At 35.1% G+C, this 25,250-nt stretch overlaps 1 protein-coding gene across 1 annotated transcript in view; it reads left to right on the forward strand.

The window, feature by feature from the left end:
- The window catches only part of CPQ (carboxypeptidase Q), a 634,822-nt gene that overhangs the window by 532,621 nt on the left and 76,951 nt on the right, over positions 1 to 25,250 (forward strand). The window contains exon 7 of the mRNA XM_074200426.1: positions 8,027 to 8,228. Within this exon, the coding sequence (XP_074056527.1) occupies positions 8,027 to 8,228 (202 nt within the window). The remainder of the gene's footprint in view (positions 1 to 8,026; positions 8,229 to 25,250) is intronic.

Consider the following 25,250-nt stretch of genomic DNA (forward strand, 5'->3'; position numbering starts at 1 on the left):
TGATTTAATATGTTGTTCCATTAAAAAAGGCTATTCATATGGTTAGATCACAGTTAACCAGGTTCTTTGGGGAGCAGATAATCTGACCCTAAAAGACAAAATGTTAAAGGATTTTACACTGGAGCAAGCCTAGGTCACGGTTCTTCTTCTTTGTTTGTGGAAGCTTTCCCACCAATTATAGTGGACAGAGGTAAGGTGTGGGCGGTGAATGACAATTTCATCAGCTCTTAATTAGTCTGCTGGTTTAAAATAAGTGGACACAGAGAACAGCTGAACTAATAACTGATTCATAGGACATCCTACAGCTTTGTGTATCTATTAATTTCTTCAAAAATTACCCACTGGAACAAATCCATTCAGCAGTGGCAAACCCAGTCCCATTCCAAAAGGAAATAAACTATTCAGTTACTTGAAATATTTTTTGTCCAACACCATGAGTTATGTAGGATGCATTGATGTCCAATGCTCCTTACCTCTCAGATGACTTTTTTTATTCTATGTTCTAAAACTGAGCTGCATGAATGAACTTGGGTTGCCTCTGCTAGAACCCATGGTGTTCTGCTCTACAAATCCATAGGAGGTATGTCCTTAATTACTTAATTACTCATTGCAGGATAAAAGACAGGATGTTAGTGAAGACATTCTAGAGAAGTAGAGATTCCTACCATCTCAATGACCTGATTTGTTCATCCTAAATTCTTTGTGCAAAGATGTTTTGTTTTTCTGGCCTCCTCTCCATGTGCTAACAATTAGATAGTGACTCTATAAATGAGGAGAAAAGGCAATGTTGTATACTGTGGGTGGTTTGTTTTCTTAGTTTTTTTTTTTATCGAAAACATATGTGAACATTTTTATATAAATAGAAAACAATGGGAGACAGCCATCATTTTAGGAGCAACTTATAAAATTTAGCATGAGTTAAAATCAAACACTTCTCTACCAAGCGGTCCCAGAGCTCCATTTGTGATCCCATTTGTAGTTTTCAAAGAAAAGGTACTGGAGAGATTTGCCATTTCTTTCTCCAGATCATTTTACAGATGAGGAAAGTGAGGCAAACAAGATTAAGTGACTTGCCCAGGGTCATACAGTAATATGGGTCTGAGACTGAATTTGAAATCAGGATTTCTTTACTCCCGATGCTCTATATACTGAGCCAGCTAGTTTCTTTGTTCCACAGACTAACAATTAAAATAACATATTAGAAATGGATTGGATCCATGACTTTATTGTTATTTGTTATCCTTTCCTCTGGACATATGATCAGTCTATGTTCTTTAATGACATCTTTTATATCACTCTTCATAATTTCATGTTTGAAATGAAATGGAGCTGTTCAAATCCTCTATATTTCTCCATTAACTTTTCGATGATGTTAACTCCAGTTCTGTGACTTGCAACCAGGACTTGCAACTTGACCAGGAGAATATTGGCATTAAAAATGTTTTCTAAATTTGAATTAATTAAAAGAATTTTGTAGTTTCCTAAAACCAATCCAGCTTGACCTCTTTTTTCCCTTTTCCATTCTAGATCCAACTCATTGTCCAATAGCATTGACTGACATCTATATCCATATCTAAATCTGTGCGTGTGTGGGAAGGCAATGGGGGTGGGGGGGTGGTTAGTGTATGCTAACAGATGAGCTCTATAAGGTTTTCCATACAACTGAAAAGTAGCAATTCTTCATCTACTTGGTTTCCCCATGTGAATAGTTAAACAGAACTCTTTAGAAGGATTATGTATCTAATCCAAGGATCTGCAATGTTCTCAGGTCATATGCAATCAGCATAATGACATCCACAAATAGAAACATCCAGAAGACTCCCACCATCTATAGGAGATTCCTCTTTCCTTTGAACTCTGTCTTTAATCTCTTTCAATATAATAGCAAACAGCTTTGATGAGCATATGCCTCTTTTGTTTAAAAGAGTTTCAGAACAAGGTTGTTACTATCATTTATTATGTCTTTCAAGAAATCTTGTATAATTTTGACATATGGATGACATTTAAAAAAACTGCACCTGTGATTTTATTGATACAGAGAAATTTTGGATAGTTCAGACCAATAACTTCTTTGTTACTTAAGAGTTTTTAAAAAGTTGCTTGGGGCACTGAAATTGTCGGTAGAGGGCAGTACCTAAGCCTTTCTGACTCTAGGACTATCTCTCTATCCATCTACCCCTCTCCAAGCCTAGATTTGGTGGTTTAAGCATTATTCCATTAAGTAGCTAAAATTTTTATGTAGGCACTCATTTTTTTTTCTTATGAGAAAGTATTATCCCCAGGTTACAGATGGAGAAGCTGAGGCTAAGAAACCAGGAGACAGGATCAACTCTCCCCTAAGATAGCTCAACTTGTCATTTATTGAACTAGAACATAAGGTCTCTGGAAATTGTCATCCCAGGACTCTTTCTATTGAACTCTGCTGCCTCATTAGCACTTAACTGTCAAAGCATAATAGTTCACTTCTCTACTAGTCTCCTCTTTTAACTTAAGTGGTAGATAATTAGACTGTTGGGTTTTCCCATCCCCCTGAAGAGTAGTTTCTGGATCAATGGAGGAAGCCCTCCTTTATGGAAGTACATTTCTGCTTTTGATTTTATGCTATGTGTCTTTGTGCAAGTGTGTGTGTGTGGGGGGGGAACAAAGGAGGGAAAACTGATGAGGATTGCAGAATTTCATGGAGTATTTGCTGACCATGTTTTAAAGCACTGCCTTTTTGGTCCAGATCTGTGATTCTTTTGATGTAAGAAGTTGCCAGTGAGTGAACTCCCTCAACAAAGAAGATTTCTATGATATTTGCAGATTGTAGTCAATTGATAGGATATTGGGAAATTAAGGGATTTTCTCAGTGTCACATTGCCATCATTTGGCAGGAATAGGACTTTAGTTCAAATCCTCCTGGCTACAAGGCTTTCTCTCTGTTTGCTATATCATACATCCTCCATCCAGTACCTAAAATTTTATAAATACCCTAAATTGACACTGTAGAAAGTTCCTGTTAGGATGCCCATCAGAATGACTGAGCAAGTTATGGTATGTAATTGTGATGGAATACTATTATGCTATAAGAAATGATGAATAGATGGGTTTTAGAAAAACCTGGGAAGCATATATAAACTGATGAAAAACTAAAGTGAACAGAACCAGGAGGACATTGTACACAGTAATAACAACATGGTAAAGGAAATCAATTGTAAAAGACTTAGCTATTCTGATCAATTCAACTATTCGTTTTAATTCTAAAAGATTCATGATGAAAAATGATATCCCCTTCCAGGTAGAAAGGTGATGGACTAAGAATGCAGCCTGAGGCATATTTAAGTCTGAAGCTCCTCATTACTCAAAGGGTTTGGGCAGAATTTTTCTTATGCCTTTGGCTCTTTAAACTTTACCTAGAAAATTTAAAAACTTCACTATATGACACCACCCATTGTGTTCCCATCGTCACCTTTGACATGAAAATATTACTCTATGCTCCATACTCCAACCATACTATTGCTCCTCAAACCATGCTATTCCTGACCTCAGAACTTTGGAAGAGGCTGGATCCTGAGCCTAAAATGTGGTCCCTTCTCATTTCTGTGGGTTGGGGGGGGGGGGGTAGAAGTGTGAGAGAAAATAGGCCTGGGGGAGGGCCACAAATAGTTCAAGAAATGATCTGGCTTTGGATGATACTTTGACTTATGAGGATGACTGTGTGTCCCTGGAGGGTAGAACCCCCTAGAAAAGGGGGTAAGGTAAAAATGATTATAACTATAATTGGATATAATTTGAGACAATGCTGCTTATCAAATAATCAATCAAGCAATCTGTGATGATACTTTGATAACAATGTGAGCTTATCAAGCAATCAAATAAAGCATGATTGATAATGCCTAATTAATAATACTAGAGTGATAAATAATGCCAGGTGAAGAGGCACAAAGATTTATAATTTTAGAGGGAAAGAAGGGAGAGTGTGAACTCTGAATAAATTCTATTCAATAGACTCAGCCCAGAGAGGGAATAAGATACATTCCCACTTAGGTTTAAAAATGTATCCTAATCTACAGGGAAGGTGGAATGGGGAAAGGGAAAGATAAAGGAAGATGGGGCTAATAAAAGGGAAGGTGAAGGGAAGAGGGAAAATAAAGTGAAAAGTTATATTTTAAAAGAAAAGTCAAAGGGGAAAGGGAGTAAAATTTTGGCAAGGAGGAATAAGAGGAAAGGAAAGAGAAAAATATAAATGGACAAAGATAGCATGGAGGGAAATATAGAATTAGTGATCTCAATTGTAATTGTGAATGGGTTGAACTGTCCCATAAAACAGAAGCAGATAGCAAAATGGATTAAAAACCAGAATTCTACAATATGTTATTTACAAGAAACACATTTGAAGCATAGAAATACACACAGGGTAAAGGTAAAAGGTTGGAGTAAAATATTATTATGCCTCAGCTGAATAAAAAAAAATCATGGGTAGTGATCTGATCTCTAAAGTAAAAGCAAAAATCAATCTCATTGAAAGGGATAAGAAAGGAAGCTACATCTTCTTAAAAGGCAACATTGGTAATGAGGCTATATCATTACTAAATATGCATGCACCTAGTGGTATAGCATTCAAATTCCTAGAAAAAAGCTGAGTGAATTACAAGGAGACATAGACAGCAAGACTTTAATAACAGGGGACCTCAAGCTTTCTCTCTCAGAACTAAATAAATCTAACCACAAAATAAACAAGAAGGAAGTTAAGAAGGTGAATGAAATCTTAGAAAATTTAGATTTAATAGACCTCAGAAAATATCTTAATGGGCATGGAAAAAATATACCTTTTTCTCTGTAGTACATGCCATTACACCAATATTGACCATGTACTAGGGCACAAAAACCTTTTAATCCCTTCTCATTTCTGCTGCTTAACTTACTTTGAGAGGTATCCATTTTTTTTAGGTTTTTGCAAGGCAAATGGGGTTAAGTGGCTTGCCCAAGGCCAGCTAGGTAATTATTATTAAGTGTCTGAGGCCGGATTTGAATTCAAGTATTCCTGACTCCAGGGCTGGTACTCTATCCACTGTACCACCTAGCTGCCCCAATCCATTCTTCATATAAGAAACTTTACCTGATCCTCTAGTCTTTAGTGCTATCCAAATTATTTTGTAATTGCCTCTCTCTTTTTTACACATTACAAACTATATGGAATATATACTACTTGAAGGCAGGATGTTTTTGTTAGTTATCTTCTGACAGTATATTCTCCTTGCAACTCTCAACTGGTGGCATCCATAGCCTCTTCTGCAGCTTCCATCTGGTCATCTTTTGCTGCTTCTTCTGTAACTCTGCATATGCCCACAGTAGGAATCACCCTTTCCCTCTCATCTTCATGAAGATCTCAATTATTTATCTGATGGAGTTTGGATAAAATCACAGTTGAATATGCTGTTTTCCACAGTCCCAGGCATTGTGTTTCCTAACCAAGTTAGTTCTTCCCATGGGTCTAAAAGCTTGCTAAAAATAGCTCTATGAATCAAGAAGAGGAAAGAATCCTTCTTGGGTTTGTGATTATAGCACAAGCAATAATTCCAATCAGAAATATTTTATAGAAACATTTATCTAACCTCAAAAAAATTGCAGTAGTAAAATTTTATTTTTAGCCAAAAATGAAAGATTGCCAAAACATTGGTTTTCAAGGAACCTGAGTTGAATTTGGTTTGTCTTGTTAGATATAACATAACTAATTAGTGGTGCAGTTGTTGTTCGGTTGTTTTTCAATTATATTGAACTTTGTGGCCTCATTTTGAGGTTTTCTTGGCAAAGATAATAGAGTAGTTTGATAAAGCAATTAAGGCAAACTGGGATAAATAACTTTCCTGGGGTGATACAGCTAGTGTCTGAGGCTGAATTTGAACTCAGGTCTCTAGGTCTGGTGCTCTATCCATCAAGCTACCTAGCTCCTCTAGTGGGAAATACAGGATCAGAATTCAAATCTGATTTTTAGTTCAATATTGTTGATCTCTCTGACCTGAATAGTTACTCAGTAGATATATTTCTTCAGCTTATTGGAGAATTAATAATTGAGGGAAAACAATAGGTTTTCAGAATTGTAAGGAGTATTAGAGGCTAACTAGATCAATGTCCTTCTTACTGCAAAAGTTCCTTTTATAATATCTCTGACAAGTAGTTATCCAGCCTCTGCTGAATATATCTAATGAAAGGAGCTCACTTCCTTACAGAGAAATCATTTCCTATTGAAAACTCAAAAAGAAAGAAAACTCCAATTCTTAGTTCTGGTATAAAAACCTATTTCTCTATATAATTCAAAGTAAGAATTTCTTAGGGATCACAGAATTGTAGATTTAGGATTGAAAGTGGTCTGAGGCATCATCTAGCTTACCTCCGTCATTTTATAAATGAAGAGAATAAATCCCAGAGAGATTTAAATCATGGCTAAAGTTGCACAGGTCTAGAGATAGGATTCAAAACAGGTCTCCTACCCTGAAACTACTGCACTTTCTACTGATCCCTTAATAATTTACTATTTGCTATTTACTTCATGATTATAGTTATAAGAACACCATTACAGACCTTGACATATCTTGGAATGATAGTAGCCAGAGCATATAAAATGAAGAGGCAGATGGATGCTACCAAACAGATGGGCTTGCCAGTGTGAAAGGGCTTTAAACTTATGGGATTTTTAAAACTATGCAAGTTTAAGGCTTGGTTGCCTTTGAGCTCTATAACCTGCTGAGAATATCTTGTATTTTAAACTCTCCCACTGAAAGCAGAAGCTACCTCCTCATCATTGTGATTCCCCAGCTAACTTTATTTAGAAAGATGGGCTGCTCAGGTTCAACCACCTGGGAATGGAGCTCAGTAGATTTACTCCAGGGAGACTAGCATTTGAGGTTTTGAACTATTATCTTCTACTCTGGGGATTCAAGAGAAAGAACAACAAAATCAGAAACTCAATGTAAACTTGCCAGACTTAAAAGAACCTAGACTTCGAATGGGGCAGAATATTCAGCTTAGATAGGGATCCGTGAAGAAAACATCTCATGTACATATCTTTTACTCCCTAGTCCATGAGTAATGAAAGAATGAGAACTGCTATCATTAGTACAAATATGTTCCTTGAGTCATACAATTTACAGTTGGAAGGGAATGTTCAGTAACCTAATACAATTCCTTCATTTTGCTGATGAGACAACTCAGGCACAGAGAGAAGAAACTTGCCCAAAGTCACAGAGCTGTAGAGTAACAGATTTGAACCTAGGTCTTTTAATTCCAAGTCCTATGCTTTTTTTGATACAGTAGGATGACTTAACAATGACAATAATAGCTAATATTTATTCAGCACTTTAAGGTTTGCAAAACACATTGTATATTAATCTCATCTAGAATTAGAAACAGGAAGATGTGAGTTTAAAGAATGTTAGACTTGGACTAAGGAAGAATCCAGTATTCAATTCTGTGTGACATTTACTAGTTATAGAATCCTACACAAATCACTTTATCTCTCTCAACCTCACTTTCCTTATCTATAAATGTAGATGCTAATGCTTGTAGTAGCCACTTTATAAGGTTGTTGTGAGGCTCAAATGAGATAAAATATAAAGTGCTTTGCAAACCTTAAAGCCCAGTTTAAGTGTTAGATATGCCTTGGAGAATACACATTTTCACAACAATTTTTATTTTAAACAGTGCTTTATTATCTTCCATTATCCTTCCAAATGGACTTTTTAAGCTGAGTAATCAAAAACTCCTTGAAGATATTTCCTTTTTGAATTTGTAACTCCACAACCAGTTGCCATGCATATAGTAGGCACCCCATTAATGTTTAATTGTGTGAAGTAGGCATATGCTAATGTTGCCAGACTTACAGGCTGTCCTGCTCTACTATGTGACCCTGAGATCCTTAACCATTCTATCCAAAGTATTTCTCATCATGGGAACAAATGAGTAAGAAATTTGTCCTTTGCACATTCCCAAGAGAAAATTGAAGAAGTGAACGAATGTGAACTAAACTGTTTTTTTCTCTTATGTTTAGGTCAACATCTCTAACTTTAGCCTCGTAATGGAGTCTGACTCGGGCAATTTCATGCCCACAGGTCTAGCATTCACTGGAAGTGATAAAGCCCGGGCTATTATGAAGGAGGTTATGAACCTGCTACAACCTATAAATATCACCCAAGTCTTTGGGGATGGAGAAGGAACTGACATTAACTACTGGATCCAAGCTGGAGTACCTGGTAAGACTGCTTAACCTGAAAAATAGGATTGTGGAAGTGAAGTGAAGTGAATTATACAATCACAATTTTTGAAATTCTTAAGCTGTGCTCCAGTATGATCAGATGGAAATGCCAGAGATGACCCTACTTACTGCTGATTTAGGACTCTACCTGAATATTGGGATTTGAGGAGTATCCAGGAAAATCTGCTGAACCAAAGCACCTCTCATAATCTAGAACCCACATGGCCCCACCATTCTCTTGGGGTTCTAGCCTTTAGACATCAGCTAAGAGACATGCATGCAAAGAAAGCCAAAAACATGGTCCCTACCATCAATGAACTTACATTTTAATGGGGGAAATTACTTGCAAATAATTAAATGCATACAAGAAATGTACAGTATAACTATAAATCTCAGTGTAATTGTAAATCTCCAAATATACAGTATAATTTTTCAGAATTAGGAGGGAATGGGGTAACTGGGGCTCTCTTGCAGAAGATGGAAGTTGAGCTGAGGCTTAAAGTCAAGTGGCGGTGGTATCTAACTATGGTAGACAATTTGTTAAGAGACACAGTCAGGAGATGGAATAGTGTTCAAAATAGCAAGATTCCAGTGTCATTTATGACAGGGTATGTAGAAAAGAGTAAGATATAAGGAAACTGTAAGTATTGGAAGGATCCAGGATATGAAAAACTTTAAAAGCCAAGCAGAGGATTTTATATTTGAACATGGAAGATCTGGTACCTAAACCAGAGATAGTGTGAATCAAGTGGTATAGTTCCTAGCAAGGTACAGGCAAATCACTTAACCTCTATTTGCCTCAGTTTCCCTCCCAAAATTGTTGCAAGGAATAAATGAAATAATAATTATAAAGCACATAGAATATTATCTGGCATATTATAAGCATAATATAAATGTTAATTATTACTATTATATTATTTATTATTATCCAGAAAATAAGGTTTGCTAAACTCTAAATTTATAATTCTATGAGTTAAGAATATTAATGGAAAATGATGCCATTTGAGCCAATCAAGATGAATTTATGAAATATTGTTTGATCAGGATTTTATACTTTAAACCCTAGACCAAGATGAGAAAGAAAGGTTGACCACAGAATTGGAAGGAAGGGATCAGAATGGTTCCTAGAGCATTGGACACTGGTGCTCACCCACCTGTCTTTCCTCCTCCAGTGCCCATGTAGAAAGCAAGTATATTAGTACGGAAGAAAGCTTCCTATCACATTAGCTCCCTTCTATTCCGAAGAAGATGCAAGAGAGGGTAGAAGATATTGTTCTGTGATGGCATTTGATTTGGGACTTTTACCACTGTGTCATCTACATGGCATGATGGTTGTTCATAAATGTTTGCTTTGCTCAACAAACAACTTTCTCACATCCTCTTTGTAACAACATAGGATCAAGTAATAGTAACAGCTGAGAGATCAGATGCTGTCTTATGCTGAGGCTTATCTACATTTTCTCAACTGAACTTATTTCCAGGTCTACCTCCAAAGGAAAGGAGTTAGAGGAAGACAGGTAACCTCAAACTGGCCTGTCCTCCAGTAGCTTAGGCTCTACTTTTGATAGTGTTTTGATTTGGAAATCTTGTTTCAGTTCAGTTCTACAAACATTTATTTAAATGACAGGCACTGAGAAAGACAATAGAAATTCAAAGGGGGAAAAAAGTAAATCAGCCTCTTTCTTCAAGGGGCTTACATTCTGTTATTCTTTTAGAAAACATTTCTGCTCCTGGCTGACCTAGTGGATAGAGCTGGACCTGGAGTCAAGAAGATCTGAGTTCAAATTCAACCTCAGAGGTAGTAGCAAGGAGACCGTGGACAAGTCTTTTAACTAATGTCTGCCTCAGTCATAAAATGAGGATAATAACCTACCTCTCAGAGTTGTTGTGATTAGTATATTAATAAGTGCTTAATAATTCTTATTCCCATCTCTTTCCTGTTCCTTTTATAAACACTGTGAAAGATAGTAGAGATACAAAGAAAAAAATTTCACCGAATCATCCTTTGCCCTCAAGGAGCTTAGGTTTGACTATTATTTTGAAAAACATTTCTGGGGCGGCTAGGTGGCACAGGGGATAAAGCACTGGCCCTGGAGTCAGGAGTACATAGGTTTAAATCCAGTCTCAGACACTTAATAATTACCTAGCTGTGTGGCCTTGGGCAAGCCACTTAACCCCATTTGCCTTGCAAAAACCTAAAAAAAATTCTATAACTATAAAAACTTCATAGCTATAACAGCAAAAAACTACTCCCTCCCTGCTTTTCATATACAAACAACCCAGCTTTCTTCATATGTAAAATAGATTTCACTATCTGTATCCTCTACATGTGTTTAAGGCTTTTTTTTTTCTTTTGGGGGGGAGGGGAGGGTGGTGGTTAATGACTCATATTCTACTTGTGACACTGTAGATTGCAATCATAATTTTGACTTTCAGACTTAGAATAATCTTTCACAACTAAGAATAGAATAAGCTATCTTAAAAAAATAAATCTAGCACCCAAATTCTTTTCATTCTGTCTGTGTGTATGTGTTAACCAAACTTTGAGATTATCTTAAAGGAACAGTCTGGATTGTAACACCAATAAGTATAACATTTAAACCAGTCATCTCAAACTATCCCAGGGCATAAGAGACATTTTGTGCCAGGAACTCTTCCTGGTACAATGGATACAAATAAGTTTCTCATCTCAAGGACCTGACATTCTCCTGAAGGGGGATAGAACAATTTTGTGCAGAAATTAATAGAGAACATAAAATAAGTACATTATTTCAAAACTGGGACGCTAACAATTGGGAAAATTAGAAAAAGCTTCTTGAAGGACAGTGCATTGAACTTCAGCCTGCTACTCTTCATCTTTTTCTAAGGGTTCTAAGATGTAGAGAAATATATGGGGACCATTTTAGACCTGAATCAATGACAAACAGTCTTTGCAAAGGCATGAAGATAGAAAATAAGTTGTTAGATAGAGGGAAAAAAATTGGGCCAGGTTGATTATAGCTAGAATTTATGAAGGGAAGTACTGGGTAATTAACCTGCAAAAACCAGTCAGATTGCCAAATGAGTTTATATTTGGCCCTAGAGGCATTAGCAAACTCTTGGGTCAAGGAAGTTAGATGGTATCTTTAATAACTATATCAATCAGTGATATTCAGTAAATATCTGGGAAGATTTTATTGTGTTTATTGTTATAGAGGAAATGAAGAAGAGTAAGGTGGAATTCCTGCTTTCTCTGAATTTTTATCTGGTACTGTGATCATTTATTATTGTTTCTTCTGTAGTCTGTAGTCAGTCATCAGCTTAGTGTCTGGAGGCTTGACCAGAACCATTTAAATTATGCTGAAGAATCATTTTTCTAAAATCCCAGTTCTTCAGCTAAAAGTTTCTTAAGATGAATGAAGTAATGAAAAAATCATTTACTAAGTATATGCAAAAATGAAAATCAGTCTATTTGCTATCTATAGCTTTGGGCAAAGTCTTAGTAAAATGTAAGAGAACTGGGAGCAGGGTGGACTAAAATGAGCTAGAATCATAGAATTTTAGACCTGGAAGCTAATTTGAATATCCTCTTTAATCATATCCTCTCATTTTATGGAGAATTTAAGTGATAATTCCCAGAAATAGTCAATAACTTATCTGAGTTAGAATCCTTATTCAGTGCTTCAGTATTTGGGCAACTACTGATGCAGATCATCTATGGAATTTCCATGATGTCTATTTTTCTCACTAAGCTGCATAACTAAGATGTAGTTCTATCATTATTTTTTTCTGCATAGAGAGCTTGCATAAAGCTAGATATATTCAGTAGATTGCTAACCTGTTGGTTAGTCTTATTACATTCTGAACTTTAATTTTTTTCCCACTTTAATGAAACTGAGATATGAGGAGCATCATGGGTACCAGAAATCCTCCTTTCCCATGATAGCAAGATTGGGGTATCTGGACTAACGAAATCATATTTTGTGTTATTTGAATTACTTTTAAGTTTCTTAAGGGATAGATTTTCTTCATTTCCACTGATATGGAGGATTTTAGTTCATCTGTAATTTGTGTTTAGAAGAAAGGAGCTTGTTCTAAATAACTCCCTTTTTTTCATCTCCCATTCTCTTTGCTAATCCCTTCTCCTTCTCTGGATGGGGAAGGCTATTGTAATCATTTAAAGCAATAAATGTTTTCTTGGAATTCTCTTTAGTTTCCTTTTGAGTCCTGTGATGGGAACTAGATAATTGCCTTCTTCCCCTTAGTTCTTTTGAAACTAGTATTGGGTATTTAAATTTTTTTACTATTCCCAGAAGTTGAGATCAGGCTGCTTTAGTTATGATTGTTATTCCTCACTGAGAATTTCAGGAACTGGAAATTTGAGAAAAAGATGAAGAGTAGCAGTTAGTCGCAAATGGAAAATAAAAATGTACCAATTGGTTGCTCTTTTTTCCCTTAGAGACCTATACACTCTGATGGTTAAAATGTAAACATTATTGTAATCATACTAACTAAACTGTCATTTGAATAGTCACTCACCCAATTTTTCTTTTTTTTAAATCAAGCCCCTTTTTTGAATAGTCTTTTGTTAAGACAAGGAACTCTCCATTGGTGAAACAAAGTATTATCAAACTGTATGCTGAGAACCTTTCAATTAAATTCATCAGACTTGCATTACATAGATACTGTGTACTGATACTGAGGATAGAAAAACAAAAATGAAAATAGTTTCTGCCTTTAAGGTGCTTACATTCTACTAGAGGAAACTTACACACACATACACACACATATGTACATATATATATATATATATGCAAAATATATTCAATTCATTTTCAAACTATTTTGGAAGCAGGGGATTGCTAACAGCTGAGCGCAGTCATTGAGAAAAGTCTCAGGGTACGAAGTAGCCTCCTGAGCTTAAGCCTTGTGACTCTAGCTAAGGGTTCCAAGAATCAAAAGCCAGGGAGAATGGCATCAGAGACAGTTTATTGAAAATCATGAAGGTGGAATGTGAAAGATTGTATAAATGAGACCCCCCAAAAAAAGATCAGTTTGACTGAAGCATAAAATACACAATCAGAAGTATTATGAACTAAGTCTGGCAGGGTGGATCAGAACTTAGATTTTGAAGAACTATAAATCTCTAATTACTAAACTGAAGAGTTTTTAATCTTAGAGGCAACTGATGGCCACTGGAGCTTATCATACAATAGAATGATATGATTAGATCTGTTCTTTAGGCATGTCATTTTTGAAATCATATAGAAGGTAGATTGATGAAGGCAAAGGCTAGAGGCAAAGATATCAATTAGGCTTTTATTGCAGTAGTCCTAGTTAGTAGAGATATGGACCTGAATCAGTGAAATATTTTTGTAAATGGAGAGAAGAGGACTGATGAAAGTGATATGGAGCTAAGAGTGTCAAGACTTGGCAACTGGTCTGATATGAAAAGTGAGGAAGAGGTAAGAATCTAGAATGAAAACAAGGTTAAAGACTGGAATAACATGAAGATGGTGATTTTCCCCAGAAGAAGTAGGAATATTAGTAAGAAGAGTGTTTTGAGAAATAGATGACTTCTATTTTGATTATGCTGAGTTAGAAATGCCTATAGGACAGCCAAGTGGAGTTGTCCAGAAGTCAGTTAGTAAGATGGATCTTGAAGCTAAGGAAGGGGTAGAAGGCTTAATAGATGAATTTGGAGTCATCTGCATGAAATGTTAAATCAGTCCTTGAGAGTTGAAGAAATTCAACAAAGAGATTTTAGAGAGAAATGGAAAAGAGAATAGAGAATAGGAGGAGAGGGGAGGGGAAGAAGAAGGAGGAGGAAGGAGAAAGAGGAAGGAGAAGATGAGGAAGAAAAGGAAGAAGATGAAGAAGATGAGGAAGAAGAAGAAAGAAGGGAGGGGAGAGAAGAAGGAAAAGGAAGAGAACCTTAGGGATACACCTAAACAGAGATGGTAATCCACAAAAGGACATAGGAATAATCAAACAGCTTGTAAGAAGAAAGGCAAGAGAAATCACTGACACAAAAACCCATGAAGAGAATAGGCAGGAAGAGGTATCTACAGTGTCAAACACTGCAGAGGGGTCAAGAAGGATGAAGAATGGAAAAGGTTTCTAGCTTTAACACTGGTTTTCCTTGAAAAGAAAAATTTCAGACAAGTGATAAGGTCAGGAAACAGGTCACAGAGGGAAAGAAGCTACTGGAATATCACAGTCACTGAGGTATAGAAATGGAATTAAAGAAAACCAAGACATAAAAGCATCTGTACTGAATTATGTATATGGAAAGGAGATCCATGCTAGAGGCAATACAATTGTGAGGTCTTTGAAGCACTAATATTTAAAGGAGAAGTTAACAAGGGCATGGGAAAAACACTTAGACTTTCTTAGTACAAAAAAGGCTACCAAGAGAATATGAATACTATTTACCTATATGACTAATTTTCTCTCTATGCAAAATATTCATGAAAGTCATATTTATACAAATCAAGGGAAACTCAGTTTTTAGAATTATTAAAAAATAAGAATACTTTTGCAATAATTTGCAACCATAGATCTCATTGTTCCCATTTTACAATTATACAAAGTTCTATCTTATAAGGATCTATTGTGCTCATTTATTATGAAAAAAAGCTAATACATTTGATGTGGGAGAACAAAAAAAACAGCTAGTCCCTTCTATATAATCAAAATTTTTTAAGATTTCTTGGAAGATATAACAATATAAATATCTCTTTCAGTGACCCCCCCCAATAATAAATGTCAGATAAGACATAAAACAGAGAAATATATGTTTGCTAAAGTCATTCACCCTCTGTGATAGAAGAGATCCAATACAGAGCCAGGTCAAAGATGAATTATTCATGGTTAGTGAAGTCTTCCAGATACTAGTTTGCAAGTGACATTGGAGTGATTGCATGAGATTTGTAATTATTTGATAGAGTTTGTCCACTATATCCACACAGGAAAAACCCAATTAATAAAGGACATCTATTGTCCAAATTTCAACATACATTTGGAGAGACATCCTAAAGAGTATTAATCAGTATCTTTTCCTCTATATATATTTTACACAAACACACACACACACATTTCATATATATATATATATATATATATTATATATTATATATATATATGATATGACAGTGCAAATGATACTAAATTGGACTCAAAATTAAACAGGAGAAGGAAGACAGACTAAATTACCTTAAGAAAACTGAAAGACTTTTACTGACCCCTAACATTCTGTGAAATCAAGGCCCACCTTGTTGGTGTTACTATATAACAATGAGACATGGAATATAATTGTTTCTGAAGAACTGAAAATCAGTGTAACACAGAGGGCAGTTATAAAAGAGGAATCCAGTGGGTGAGCAGGCCACAGCATATAACCAAGGAAGAACTCTGGATGAAGAACACAATTAAAAGATATATCAAGGAACTATATAATAGGAAAAGGCCACTTGGCAAGAATGAAAAAATGACAGGCAACCAAAGTGCTCCACTCCTCTCAATGTATGTAGAAAGAGAAGATGAACAGCAATGGATTCCCTCTGGGGAATTTCTTGGAGGGTATGGACAATAGTCACATAGTATGAGCAATCATGGATAGGTTGCAGTTAATATCATTGTAGGAAATTCTAGGATCAATGAGATCATGGATCTATTTTATTTTTAAGTGAAAAGAAACTCAAAAAATCTCATAGTACTCAGTATTGGCAAGGCTCTTAAAAGAATTACCACTCTAATTCCTAATTATTTTCCAAAATTTGGAAAGTATTTTTCCAAAATTCCTTTACCCAAATAAAACATCATATCAACTCTGATTGATACAACACCAGTGCAATCTGGAAAGACCTGTTAAGGAAAATGCCATCCATATCCAGAGGAAATGGCAAACCACTCTAGTATGTTTGCCAAGTAATCACCATGCATTGTCCAGGGGGTCACAAAGAGTTGGGCATAACTAAATGACTGAATGACTTTGAGAATTAAGACACATGGGCAATCCTATAATAGTCTTTTCATTTTGCCACTCAGTCATTCAATTTATATTTGCTGAGTGCTTACTAAATTCATAGCATTATATTGGTGCTAGAAGAGTACCCAGAAATGATGAAGACATGGTCCCTTCCAATGTAAGCTCACCTTACCCTGGTAAACTTTCTTGGCAAATAGACTAAAAAAAAGGTGGGTACCCAACAACTTCAAATTCATCAGTGATATAGGAGGGAGTCTATTCAGGCCTGTGAATATTTTTTTCCCAAATAGGGAATAGGAAGATGAGACTAACTTGTTTCAATAGTCATGGAGGTGGTGAAGGAGGTGCTATGAAACAAAGTTTGTTTAGACATTGAAGATGCCAAAGTCATCCACCACATCCCAGGTCATCACTAGTCATCTTGGCTTTTATCTTGCCACAGACTTTAATAACTCTGGAAGAGAGAGTGAGGCTAATAATTTTATGCAATTCTGCTTCAATTAAATGAAATTCACTGCAAGTTAAGATATCATGCCATGATATCACTGTTCCTCTTTGAAAAGAAAGGACAAACAGTAATAATGTGTAGATAGTGCTCTGGCAAAGCTGAATAATTTGATGTTTATGAATGTTTTTACAATTTCCCTCTTCATGTCTTTCAAGTAGTTCTTCATTGCCTAAAATACCCTTCTACCCCCAATTTGGACTCTCAAAAATACTGTCTTTCAAAACACAATTCCCGTCCCCCAAATGTACCTATTGAAATCCTTCCTTACTTTTAATATCCCATATCAAAGCCCATGTTCTCCTTTTCCCTCACAGAAATGCAGATTTAGATAAAATATAATTCTCCTCAAGCTTAAAGCCCAATATGGGAGTTAAGACACATAAAATATATAGCAAAAGTAACATACCATTACATATAATAAATGCTTTAACAAGATAAAAGATTGAGTACTTTGTGAGATCCAAAGAATAATGTCAATGTGTTGTGCCTGATATATCACCAATGCCAAGCAAGAGACTCTAGATATGAGATATTTTAAAATGTTTATCCAATTGAAATTAATTGAATCCTATTTTAGTTGTTTATGATAAAAGGCAATAATGTGTATTCATAGGTGTTAACAATTCATCTCTTAAATATAATTTGGTTTCAACTACCAATTCCTTTTTAAACATTTTAGTTTTCTGTGTTTCGCTAATTGTATTTCATTTATCTTGTAATTTGCATTTTGAGACTGCTCCCACAATACTTTGCATTGTGGTTTGAAGGAATTCTAATGGAATTCACATATTTCAACAGATGATTATTTATTATATAAATATATATATTTCATATGCATGTGAATATGTATATATGTATATAACATGTGTACAAGTACATGCACATGTGTCAAATGAGTCTATTTGGATTTTTAAAGGTATCTTTTCCTCTCGATGGGTCACTCAACTGGTTTTAGCCAGTAATTTCCATGTTTTCTTTCTTTTAATTATATTCTTTCCTTGAGGCATTTCCCTGTAAGGAGTATCTTCTTCACCTGGCATCTGTATTGATTTCCTGATTTTCCAAGTTGCTGGTGTCTTTCTCTACCACCTCAAACTACTTTGTTTTTATTTGGTCTTTATTTATTTTGTTTCTGTATTATATATCTACTTACCATATATGTGCACATGCAATTTTTTCTAATACAGCATAAATTCATTGAGGGCAAAGACAGTGTCATTTTTGCCTTGATATCTCTTAACACCCGTATAGTGTCTGGCACACAGTAGTTGCTTGATAAATGCTTGTGATTGATTGATTATTTACAGTGATGAAGAAACTAATTGAACTTAATAGAACAGCTTGTTGAATCTCCTTTGAATCAAGGACACATTAGAATGTTTTGACATTTCATCAATTTCACTTAAATAATTTACTAAGATATGCTTAGCAATTTGATTTACTTAATAATTATGGAATTATTGAAGCAATAAGGAAAACATCACTGGAGAGAGGGATTTGAGGATAAGTGAGTCAGTGCTAGATAGTGACTTTTTGCCATAAAGACTGATTATATGCTGACAAGGCATGAGGACAGTTCAAGTCAAACTATTAATAAAGCATCTTTTTGTGTTGGGAGATTCAAAGAGAAAAAAATTGCACAGTCTATTTTCTTAAGGAGTTAACAATCTAATAGATGATAGGAAATATAAACAAATAAATGTGAGTCAAAGTAATAAGGGCTAGAAATCAACCAAAGAAAAATTGGGGATAGACTGCTTTCAACTGCAGTGATCAGGGAAGGTTTTCTCAATATCAATAATTCATCTTAATATTGGTACTAAAATAATGCCCTTTGGGACATAGCTCTGTATTTACCAACTGCATAAGAATTTGTGAATGAAAAATTTCTTCATCATAATTTTTATAAAAGTTCAATTTCATTTAAAAGTTTAAAAAAGATCTTCAGTTTTGCTGTTTTGGAACTAGATTTTCTACTGTCTTGACCCTTTATCCTTTCATAAGAAATAAAACAAGTATAAGTGAGTTCTATGAAACCCATTAATGATTATGATGGGTCTTTGGAATGTAAGTGGACTTGTTGATTGTAATGTAACTGGACTATGCATTTTGTTTCCATTCTTTCCTATGCCCTCATGCTCAAGTGAATTAAAAAAATTCACATTACTCATATAATATTTATTTTAGTATTATTATGCATTATTATTGTAGTATTATTTTAGTTTAGTTGGGCAATATTTTCCCGCATTCTTGTATTTCTTCTTATAATGAATTTTTAAGGTGTTTTACTGGTAGCAAAGATTTTGTTTTATTTTACTTTGTTCTTGCTCTTGTGTTTAATTATTTTTCCAATTATATCTAAAGATAATTTTCTACATTCATTTTTGTAAAGTTTTCTCTCTCCCACCCTTCCTTCCCTCTACTCTAGGATAGCAAATAATCTGATATAGGTTTTACATGTATACTTGTGTTACCCATATTTCCAGATTAGTCACACTGTGAGAGAAGAATCAGAACAAAAATGGAAAAGCACTAAAAGGGGGAAAAAAAGAAATAACAAATTTTTTAAAAGTGAAAATAGTACACTTTGATCTACTTACATTTAAATCCATAGTTTTTTCTCTGTATGTGAATAGCATTTTCTCTCACAGGTCTTTTAGACTTAACTTTGATTGCTGTATTGCTGAGAAGAATTAGATCTATTTTAATTGATTATCACACCTCTTGCTGTTAAAGTTTGGAATTTTCTCCTGGTTCTGCTTACTTTTTTTTAGCATTTCAACCTAAGTCTTTCCATATTTTTCTGAAATCTTCCTCTCCAACATTTCTTATCCTATTCCATTACATTTATATACTACATCTTCAGCCATTCCTCAGTTGATGGATATCCCCTCAGTTTCCAATTCTTTGCAACCACAAAAAGAACTGCTATGAATATTCTTGTACATTTGGGTCTTTTTCCTTTTTTTGTCATCTCTTTGGAAGACAGAACATGAAGTGGTATTGCTGGATCAAAGGATATGAAGTTTTATTAGAAAGGAGTTTTATTAAAAAACTGCATAATGACATTGGCTGCCATCTACATTTAGGACCATCCTATGGAAACATGAAAAGAACCTTGGATTTGGAGTGAGAGAATGTGAGTTCAAATCCTGGCTCTGCAACTTGCTATTTTGTGACTTGGGTAAACATTTAAACTTTTTGTACCTCAGTTTCATCATCTATAAAAGTAAAAGGGATTAGACCATAATGAACTTTAAAGTCTCTTCTATTGTTATGTGGTCCAAATGTTTCTTTAAAAAACGAATTCTTGTTGGATATGTCTTTACAACATCCTTGAAAAGTTTTAAATTATTTTCTTAACTACTCAATAATTTGGTATGAAAACAAGTATCATTTATTTCTCCTTGGTTGGGTCTATAGCAAAAGGAAGGAAAAAGAGCAGTTTTCCAGGTAATTTAAACTTTTCCCACCCCAAGTTCCCTTCTACTAACCTAAATTAACAAATAGTGCTTTAGGATTTATAAAATGCTTCATATACATTTATATTCAACACACCATGAAATAGATACTACCTCAAGCTTTTGTTCCAGATACCCAGGTCATTGCCTTATCTTTGTGTTTTAGCTTCAATTGTCCATAAAAATGTGCTTTAACTATTTATTTTGCTTTGCTAATGAAGACTAGCTCAATGTTCAGATCAGCCTGAGGCAAATTTTTTGATTAATTATTAAGGCACTTGCTTACTTTGGAGAGAAATGCTTTTGAAACAATTGCTTTAGTTAGTAAGCTCTGACCTAATATATATAATGACTAACCTTGAGTCTGATCTGGGAATTGATTAGACATTACTTTCTAGTCTAAGTTAGTGAGATCTAAGAGGCCTTTAAGAAATCAGTCACCTGAATCTAAAGCAGGTGTCCCTTTACTCATCCAAATATGATCTCCCCACAGATAATGTATGTCTTCCTCAAAAGGATATTTAAGAGGAAAATAATAGAATAAATGAGAGCGTTAACATTTGATTCAGGAAGACCTGGGTTCAAATTCTAACCTCTACACTCCCTAGCTGTATGACCTTAAGTGAACTCTCTGAGGATGTTTTCTCCTTTGCCAAAGAGGGGCAACAATAAAATATACCTTACTGGTTATTTTAAGCATCGAATAATATAATGTAAGTAAACCTTAAAGTATCATATAACTGAACTATTAATCATTTGAGATGTCAACTATACCTTTGTTTCAAATCTCAGAGCTGGAAAAGAATTTGAAGATTCTCCTCTCTTTTCTTTTCTTAGTTCAAATGTATGGTGTTTTGATGTGAAAATTCTCTCCATGGATACAGAGTGCCAGCTTATTGCAATTTATAGTTTTTAAAAAGTCATGAGAAATCCTGAGACATGTTAACTAAATAATGCACAGTCATGAAACTATATATATATATATATATATATATATATGTATATATATATATATACATATATATATATATATATATATATATATATATATATATATATATGAGACAGAACTTTAACTTGGAAGTTTTGGGGGTTTTTCTTGTTCCAAGGACATCCCTCTAACCATGATTTCATGCTGCTTCTTGCTTTCTTCACTAGCTTCTCTACATCATTCTCAGACAGGGTAAGTGTTCATGAAATATTACCTAGAGAATAAGGAAAAATGGTATCAGTATTATGGATATGTGCTTTGCACTTAAGAATATCAACTATGTGGTTCCTCCCAAAAGAATTCAAAGAGCATCCTACATTTGCTAAACTCTCTCATGCTTCTTATTCATTTGAAAGGATCATAGAACTAGAGATGAAAGAAACTTCAGAAACTATCTAGTCTCTTTCTTTTTTATCCATGAGAAAACTGAGCCCTAGAGATTTGAAGTACCTTGCCCAAAGCCACACAAGTCCTATATTAAGAACAAACTTAGAAAGCTGTCTGGTCCAATTCCCTCATTTTATAAATTGGAAGCTGAGATCATTAGAAGGTAAATGACTTGTCCAAGATCCTACTTATAGTAAATGGAAGATGTGAGAATGGAATCTAGTTCTTCTGACTCTAACAAGAGTGCTTTTACTCCTGGATTTTGCTTTCTGCCATGGAAAGAGACCCATTTTAGCTCAGAATATTAGTGGCATATATCATATGATAACAACATCAGGAAAATAATGGGGAAAATAAGTCAAATATCAGAAGAACAAGAATAAATTCCTCTTTTGTATAAAATTGTGTTTTTATTGATTATGTAAAAGGTGATTTCTGTGGAATTTTATTAAATCAAACTGTCAACTTACATTTTGGTGACAGAAATTCCAAGGAGAAGAAAAGAAGAAAAAGGATGATGTGTATCATATATATATATTATATATATATATATATTTCACAACTTTGACCTCATAAAAATCACATGTTTTATAACTCACATTACTTGGGCTCTTTAAAGTTCATAAATCCCCTTCCTCACAGCAGCCTGGTGAGGGAGGGAGAGCAAGTGGCATTATGTTCATTTTATAGATGAGGAGACCAAAGGTCAGAGAAGCCATTTGACTTGATTTGCCCAAAGTCACAAAGCTTATCAATATATCAGTCTTGTTATGAATTCCAAACTTTGCATTCCTTGTCTTTCTTCTCTACTACAGGCAGAACAACTTCCTGATAACCTAGCAGAAGAAATGAACATAAGAAAGATTTAGGTTAGCTGCCGGGGGAAAAAATCCAGACATTGAGGGCAATGGAATGGATGTTACTATGGAATGCTTTGGAATCTTCTTGTAAAATCCTTTATACCAGCTTTGCTTATATCTAAGTGCCAGACACAGACCAAACAGCCAGAATGGGAAATGGAACCATGAGGCATATATAATTATATAATTAAAAATTATTATATAAGCATTGCAACAACAATAATAGTTGATTTCCATAACAACCCTGTAAGGGCAGGTGTTGTTATTATTATTATTATTTTCTAGAATAAGGAAAGTGAAGTTTGGGAGATTATTATTTGCCAAGAATCACATAGCTAGGAAGGAGTTGAGTAAGATTTGAATGCAGTTCTTTTTGACTCCTAAATCCATCACTCTTTCCATTACACCACAGATAGTACCTGAGCACCTAGGTCATGGTCAGAAACCAGAAGCTTCCAAAGGTAAAACAAATCACAAACAATTGAATTGAACACAACTAAGGGTCAGAAGGGATTGGACCAGAAGAAGGATCCAAAGCTAGTTATCAATTCAAAAAGCAGAATCAAGCCAAGAGAGGTTCCTTTCCCAGAAGAAAATGGCCAAGAGAACATGGGCAGGCTGCTCTGGCGTTAGTGAGATCTTTTAAACTATTAGGCTCACAAAAACACAGACTCTCAGAATTAGACACCTGGTAAGGCAATGTAGCCTAATTGTGTTCCTAACCAAGTCTCTTCATCCTTGAAATATTACCCCCACAACCTCTGCTTACAGACTGCCCCGAGAGCAAACCCAGCTAGGTGGCTTAGTGGATAGAGTGCCAAGCCTAGAGTTCAAATGTGACAGTTGCTAGCTGTGTGACCCTGGGTAAGTCACTTAATCTCTGTTTGCCTTAATCTACTGTAGAAGGAAATGGCAAATCACCCCAGTATCTTTGCCAAGAAAATCCCAAGGACAGAATGGTCCATGGGATCACAAAGAGTTGAACACAATTATAGAACGACTTCCATACTCAGCTAATTCAATGAATCTTCCTAAGGCACGCTCTACGATTCTCCTAGTGTCCTGGTCACCCTCTCCTGGATGTACTATTTAAAATGTAGTACTTAGAATGGAAATCCATATTCTAAGTTCTAGTTGCAGGATTATTAGGACAATGTCTAATGGAATGATCCCCTGCCTTTTTCTGGATTCCTCTTCTCTTAATGCACTCTAGACAATGTTAGTTTTGAAGTCTGATATGATTCTTTGTTGATTCATATTGAACTTGACCTTCTTTAGAAGCTCCAGAGTGGTACAGGAGATAGAATTATGGTTCTGAAGTCAGGAAGTCCTAAGTTCAAATGTGACCTCAGATAATGACTAATTATGTAACCCTGGATGAATCACTTAACCACCATCTGTCTCAGTTTCCTCAATTGTAAAATAGGGATAATAATATCTACCTCCTGGGGTTGTTGTGACAATCAAATCAAATAATCATTTTAAAACACTTAACATAGAGCCTGTACATATAGTAAGCATACTGTTTGTGTTAATTATATTATCATTACTTAGCACACTGACTAGCATGTAGTTATTGTTGCTCTGTCATTTCTGCTGTGTCCAACTTTTCATGACCCTATTTGGGGTTTGCTTGGCAAAGACATTGGAGTGCTTCTTCTCCAGCTCATTTTACAGATGAAGAAACTGAGGTAAACCGGGTTAAGTGACTTTCTTAGGGTCACACAACTAGTAGATATCTGGCTGGATTTGAACTGATGAAGATGAGTCTTCTTGACTTCACACAGCACAATACCACCTAGCTGCTAATGATGTTTGTCCTTTGTTCATCGAAGAGGATCATGAAATCAGGGAGGTGATGCCATGAAAAGCTGATAATGCTGCCCTGGTATATAGTAGGTGCCTTCCCTATTCTGCACTAGTAAAATTGAATTTTTGAACTTGAATTTTTGCATTTATTCTAATTAAATTTTAGCTTGTTAGATCAATCTAGTCATTCCAGCAGGTCAAGATCTTTTGGATCTGATTCTCAACTGATTCAATATCTCTTCCCTGTCATCTACAAATTGGATAAGCTTCATATGTGAGAGGGAGAGTAAAGGAGTAGAGGGAAGTGTGCAGAAGGCATTGTGGTCCTGGCTCTTTGACTTACCAGATGTGTGGCCTTCGATAAATTATCCCACCATGATGAGATTATTTCCATCATTCAAAACCTGGGAATAAAAATATCCACCCAACTTATTACCTCATAGGGCTGGTCTGAAGATTCAAAAAGAAGTAAAACACTTAGTAACAATAAAGACAGAGAAATGTGAGGGATCCCTATTAGGTACGAACCAGGAAATGATATTTATAACATTGGAATGAAATTTTTAGCACTGGATATAATATAGCTCAAAAGTCTGACAATTCACCATCTCTAAAAAAAAGGAAATATTTTGATTATTAGATTATCTTGAAGTTGAAGAAATAAGCTTTTTTCCCCTGATCTGACTTTAGTGGCCAATTCCATTTCCTCTTTTACTGATGGTATTTCACTTACATTCATTAATTATATAATTTATGTAGCTCCAAGTAACATTTATCCCATGTTAGAATACTTCTCTGTTTCAATTCCTTTTCTCATTTTCTTCTTGAAAGCCTCAGGGGAGAATTTTTTTTCTTGCTGATTTTCAGTTGTTGGATCTCTTGATAAATTTAATAAAAAAATGAAGCAGACAAACTTAGCACAATTAAACAGTGTGCCTTGGCCATCAAGTACAACATTTATCAAAGACTTTGGTCCTATCCATCACCAGAAAGCAATGAGTGCTAACTAGAAGCTGCTTTTCCCCATCAATTGGC

Source organism: Macrotis lagotis, chromosome X (assembly GCF_037893015.1).
Source record: "Macrotis lagotis isolate mMagLag1 chromosome X, bilby.v1.9.chrom.fasta, whole genome shotgun sequence".
In the NCBI taxonomy this organism is placed as follows: Eukaryota; Metazoa; Chordata; class Mammalia; order Peramelemorphia; family Peramelidae; genus Macrotis; species Macrotis lagotis.